Source organism: Colobus angolensis, unplaced genomic scaffold, assembly GCF_000951035.1.
Source record: "Colobus angolensis palliatus isolate OR3802 unplaced genomic scaffold, Cang.pa_1.0 Scaffold22, whole genome shotgun sequence".
In the NCBI taxonomy this organism is placed as follows: domain Eukaryota; kingdom Metazoa; phylum Chordata; class Mammalia; order Primates; family Cercopithecidae; genus Colobus; species Colobus angolensis.
In genome coordinates, this window is record NW_012115377.1 from 2,953,526 (window position 1) to 2,959,201 (window position 5,676).

The 5,676-nt window shown below is 52.4% G+C and overlaps 1 protein-coding gene across 1 annotated transcript in view; it reads left to right on the forward strand.

The window, feature by feature from the left end:
• SAFB (scaffold attachment factor B) overlaps window positions 1–5,565 on the forward strand; it is a 53,579-nt gene extending 48,014 nt beyond the window's left edge. The window contains exons 15-20 of the mRNA XM_011943620.1: window positions 716–922; window positions 1,162–1,204; window positions 3,800–3,918; window positions 4,122–4,225; window positions 4,906–4,972; window positions 5,248–5,565. Coding sequence (XP_011799010.1) covers window positions 716–922; window positions 1,162–1,204; window positions 3,800–3,918; window positions 4,122–4,225; window positions 4,906–4,972; window positions 5,248–5,377 — 670 coding nt within the window. The 3' untranslated portion in view covers window positions 5,378–5,565. The remainder of the gene's footprint in view (window positions 1–715; window positions 923–1,161; window positions 1,205–3,799; window positions 3,919–4,121; window positions 4,226–4,905; window positions 4,973–5,247) is intronic.
• Window positions 5,566–5,676: the final 111 nt, after the last annotated feature.

Genomic DNA, 5,676 nt, shown 5'->3' on the forward strand with positions numbered 1-5,676 from the left:
GGATTACAGGTGTGAGCCACCATGCCCAGCAGTAAGATTAATTTTAGTTTCCCAAACATACTGAGGAGGAGATAGGAACACAAAATGCTGAGCACAGCTGCTGTCAGGAGTCAGGTGCCTAATTCCAGCAGTGGTTGTGTCAGGCTTTACACGTGCACTGCAACCTGGCAAAAATCGCTGTTTGTTGTTTCTTTCTATTCCATGGGTTAAAGGGGAGCCTAGGTCATATACAATGCAACTTCTGTGAAGGGCCTTGTAAACTCTTCTCGGATCTATTATGCCTTGGTACGAAAGCCTTCTGATGAGAGTTCATTATGGTCATCTGTGTGTTGCAGCAGTACATGGCCGGGGCTGCTGGCAGGGCAGGAGGTGGGGCACGAGAGATGGCAAGTGCACTTGACAGAGCCCCTCAGGGTGGAGGCTCACGTGGTTTCCTGAGCGGAGGTGGCTGTGTAGGGCTCCAGAAGCCATCTGCAGGCAGCCCATAGGACTGACTGCTTAACTAAATGGCAGTTAACTAATGGCTCCCCCTTTAGAAAACCGAGGCCGCTTTGATCAGGGGAGGTGGGTGTGTGACCGAGGCCGCTTTGATCAGGGAAGGTGGGACAAAACAAAACAGCTGTGCAGTCACTGGGGTCAAATCAGATCTTGCCTTCTATAGCAGAGAACAGTCTTGGTGAAAGTCATCCTGGTTCTGTGAAGTGATAGGGGCTAGCTCCCACAAAGGTGATAGATACATTTGGGGTGGAGGATCCCTCTATCTCTGTCTCTTGTCCCCTCACAGGCGAGATGATGCCTATTGGCCAGAAGCTAAGCGGGCCACCCTGGATGAGCGCTACCATTCTGACTTTAACCGCCAGGACCGCTTCCACGACTTTGACCACAGGGACCGTGGTCGCTACCCCGACCACTCGGTGGACAGGTCAGTTGGGCCTCTGCTGGGCGTACAGGTTTTCTTTTTCCTGGCTCATTCTCTGACTGAGAACAAGGACTCCTGGGCTCTCTGAGCCCACTCCGTTCATCAGGTGTATGCTGAGTCAGGCCCGCAGGTCTCCTGCCTCCAGTTGGGGAATTGATGCTTTTCATTGGGGGCCTGATGGTCCTTTCTTTGTGAACAAGCCTATTCCTCCCCTTACGGTTTGATTTAAATTACCTTTTCAGGAGAGAAGGTTCAAGGTCAATGATGGGAGAACGAGAAGGACAGGTAAGTCCAAAGCTACAGTGGTAGCCACAGAATTTCCCATAGAATGGATTATTTTCCCTTCAGCGTGCCTTCTTCCTGCGTTTTCCTTGAGTGAGAGACAAAATGAGGAAAGAGAAAAATATAGCACTAGAAAAGTCTAGGTGTGTGGGATGGAAATTTGGGATTATTTGGGGTAGTCTTGGCTGTCAGTCCGAACAGTTACTCTGAAGCCGTTTTTAGCCTTGACCCCGGGGTTCTGTGTCCCACACTCACCACACACGTGCAAAAGTGCCAGGGAACCTTGGGGTGTGATCTGGCTCTGCTGGGAAGTGTCTAGTGAGCCGCACAGCTGACTCAGACAGGTGCATGTGGGAAGGCTGTGGTTGCTGTGTCCTCGAGTGCCTGCCCTCTTTGGAAAGTAAGGACATCCTTCATCACCCCAGGGCCCTGCTTAGCCTTAGGAAACAACTAGGTCTCTGATCTGTGCTCATTCTCCTTGGGGGGCTAGTACGTTCGAACAATAAGCTTCATTTTCTCTTTCCATCTTACATTGAGACTGAGACTTGCCAGGAGAGCCTTGGACCTCTAGTGGCTTTCCCTGTAAACTCGGGGGCTGCATGTTGCTGTGTGGAAGATGCCTCCTCTCTGAGGACTCCACTCATGAGCCCTTTCTCCTCTTGCCAGCATTTTCCAGACTCCAGCATAAGCTTCCTATTTCTGTCTCCCTTGGTTCCTTAATGTGGCTGAGCATAGCTAAGTACTCAGCTCTGTCTTGGGATCCTTAGGAATTCCATCAGCCTCATGGGGTTCCTTTTTCCCTGCTCCTGGAGGCAAATTATATGCAGCAAAACCTAGAACTAGTCCTGTGGATTTTCTCTGGTGGAGGAGCATACACCAATGGTTCCATGTCCAGGCTCCAGAATCAGACAGAACTCGGGTCACACCTTGGTGTCACCCCTTCCTGCTGAGCCTGTCTCCCCAGCAGTGAAATGAGAGTGATATTCCTCCTACAGAGGTTGGGGTGGTGGGGAGTTTACATGAGGTGGGCGCGTGTCTGTACAAACATGTTTATCATTGCCAGCAACTTTTTTTTTTGATAGAGACGGATCTCACTATGTTGCCCAGGCCAGTTTTGAACTCCTAAGCTCAAGTGATCCTCCTGCCTTAGTCTCCCAAAGTGTTAGGATTACACATGTAAGCCAGCATGCCTGGCCACCAGCTACTTTCATGCAGGTGTCAGATACGCTCTCCTAATAGTGGAAAGCAGTTTGATCCGTTCTCCTCACACAGTCATAAATGAGTCATCACAGTTACCCCAAAGGCAAATGATGATCTCTCCCTACAGAGAAAACTAGCACAGAACTTATGGGCCTTGTTGAACTGTTACCTGGGTTGGTTGGACAGAAAAATGTTGGTTCAATTTTCAAATACTAAGGAGAGCTTATTTCAGGAGGCCCTTTTACTTTGTTGAGGGCAGGCGTCGGAGCACACGCTGGGGAGAATCGGCCAGGGAAGCAGGCAGTGGTAATGTGGGACATCTTGCATATGGTGGAGCATGCTGCCATCTTTGCCTTCGCCCTGGCAGAGCTCTCTCTCCATTGAATGGGGAGGTGAACTTGGACATGTACGATGACCAGGCTGCGTCGAGGAGGTTTCCTTACCAGGACTCTTTTCTAGTTTCCTTTCACCTACAATATTGTCATGGGGCAAAAGCCCCAGAGGCCACATACACATTTGTGGAAAGAGAAAGAACAGGACTGTGGAGCCAAAGCTCCCTCACTAGCTTTTGTGAAAGTCAGGCTGGAAAGTGCTTCCAGCCACAGAAACAGGCTGTGGGTGTAAATATTAACCTTGGCCATCAAAAAAGTAGGCATAGAGTGTGACTCTCCCTCTCTTGGTCTTCCCTGAAATAGCAGGGTCAAGAACTCCTGGTCTCTGTTAGCCATGTGGTTTACAAAAACAATGACACAGAGGAGGGCATAGTGGGACTGGCCAAGTGGATGACCAGCCATTTATCTGTCACTGTCCTGAGCAGACCAAGATGTAAGGTCCTGGACCAGGCACCCAGCAGAAACTTCTGAGAAACTTGACTGTGAGGAAGAATGCTTGCTTGCCTAGCAGTTGGTTGGATGGGGGCTCTGTTTGATACTTCGTTCACTGTGGAAGGAAGAAATTTGTAAAAATTATTTCCAGAATATGCACACATTAAAGGTTTATAAACCTGACCTTCCCTTAGTAGAAGACACCTAATAAGAAAAGTACTGTTGGCTCTGGGCACTAACCATTTGAGCTGTGGGACCCAGGGAATCTCTCTCACAAGCATCATCTTTAGTGGGTGACCACTGGTGGCCCTCCCGGCTCTGGTGGTGCCGTGGGCACCTGCCTTGGAGATTCCTTGGTACTGGTACCTTTTGTGTACCAGGCTATGAGCCTAGAGCACAGGGCCTCTGGCCTGCAGATTTCAGGGAGGCAGCTATGTCATGTGAACCAGTATGGCCTGCCAGCACTTCTGTCCAGAGTGACTGTCATTGTCATCATTAGCGTGTAGCCTGAAAAGCCTTGGGGTCTGGGGGCTGACACTGAAGGTGTTTTTCCTCCTGGCCCTGTGATTTCCAGCATTACCCAGAACGCCATGGAGGACCAGAGCGCCACGGCCGGGACTCCCGCGATGGCTGGGGGGGCTATGGCTCCGACAAGAGGATGAGTGAGGGCCGGGGGCTGCCTCCTCCCCCCAGGTTTGTGTCCCACACCCCACAGTACCTGCCCCTGGCCTCACAGTCAGCTGACCGGATAGGTCTGTCCCACCAAGCCAAGTCTCTGGGATGTGGGCACAGGGTGGGAAAAACACAGGAATTCACCCTCCAGAAGCCACCGCATTTATTAGCGCGAGAGCCAGAGATGGGGGCAAAATCCACATCAGAGATGTCTCTTTTTCAAGGGGCAGACGTGACTGGGGGGACCATGGCCGAAGAGAGGATGACCGGGCATGGCAGGGCACGGCTGACGGTGGCATGATGGACAGGGATCACAAGAGGTGGCAAGGTGAGGAGCAGCTCTGGGCTGGGACCAGGGTGTGCTGGGAAGTGATGGAAAGATGGAGGCCACGCCTTCTCTCCCTCCTCAGGGGAGCACAGGAGGTGCTCTGCCCTCAGTGCTGGAATGAGGAGTGAAAAGCACTTCGGCCGGGCGCGGTGGCTCAAGCCTGTAATCCCAGCACTTTGGGAGGCCGAGACAGGCGGATCACGAGGTCAGGAGATCGAGACCATCCTGGCTAACACAGTGAAACCCTGTCTCTACTAAAAATACAAAAAAACTAGCCGGGCGAGGTGGCGGGCGCCTGTAGTCCCAGCTACTCAGGAGGCTGAGGCAGGAGAATGGCGTAAACCCGGGAGGCGGAGCTTGCAGTGAGCTGAGATCCGGCCACTGCACTCCAGTCCGGGCGACAGAGCGAGACTCCGCCTCAAAAAAAAAAAAAAAAAAAAAGCACTTCAACCACCACCTACTCTCTGGTGGTCTGGCCCAGGAGTTGGACAGTGGGCGTTCCCGAGTCCTCTGCTGGGAGGACACTGGATGTCTGTGGTCACCGTGCTGAGGTGTCCTCCTGGGACCTGCTAGTTGGGGGTACTGGGGGCCTCACCAAAGGGAGTGCAGTGGGCTAAATGTGCTGTGGGTTCGACGCCATGTGCGCAGGTTCCCTGTGTGAAAGCACGTCTGTCTTCCAGGTGGTGAGAGAAGCATGTCCGGTCACTCGGGGCCTGGCCACATGATGAACCGAGGAGGGATGTCAGGGTAAGGCATGCCAGGGGCGGCTCCCCTTTCCCCTGCTTTGCATATTGGCCTACCTTGGAGGACGCTTAACAACCAGTCCTTCCAGCTAACGCCCCCTCCCCCAAGTGTGACGTGAGGCCAGGCATGGGGTACTGTGGAGCCTGCCGCCACTCAGGAGGGCAAGGCATCAGGAAGGGGCCTTGCCTGCAGGCAACATCCAGGGAAGCTGTGCAGGCTGGGATGGGCCAGGGCAGCAGGAAGATTTCACAGTCAAACCAATGTGAATTTGTTCCTAGGCGCGGCAGCTTTGCCCCAGGCGGGGCCTCCCGGGGCCACCCCATCCCACATGGTGGCATGCAAGGCGGGTTCGGAGGCCAGAGCCGGGGGAGCAGGCCCAGCGACGCCCGCTTCACTCGCCGCTACTGAGTACTTGGAATCCTGTGTCCTGTCACGTGGCAACAAGGCTATGTTCTGTTAGGAGTTATCTTAAACTGTGTAAAAATATTTTTTTTTTAATCTGCTGCCATATTGTAGCTCAATACAATGTGAATTTTGTTTTTCATTTTGGGTTTTTTTTTTTTGTAATAAATGTGTTTCCGTTCACATACCCTTTATTTAAAGTGTCATTTCTTTATTTCCGCCTCTTTAAATGAAACGAGGCCGGGCGCGGTGGCTCAAGCCTGTAATCCCAGCACTTTGGGAGGCCGAGACGGGCGGATCACGAG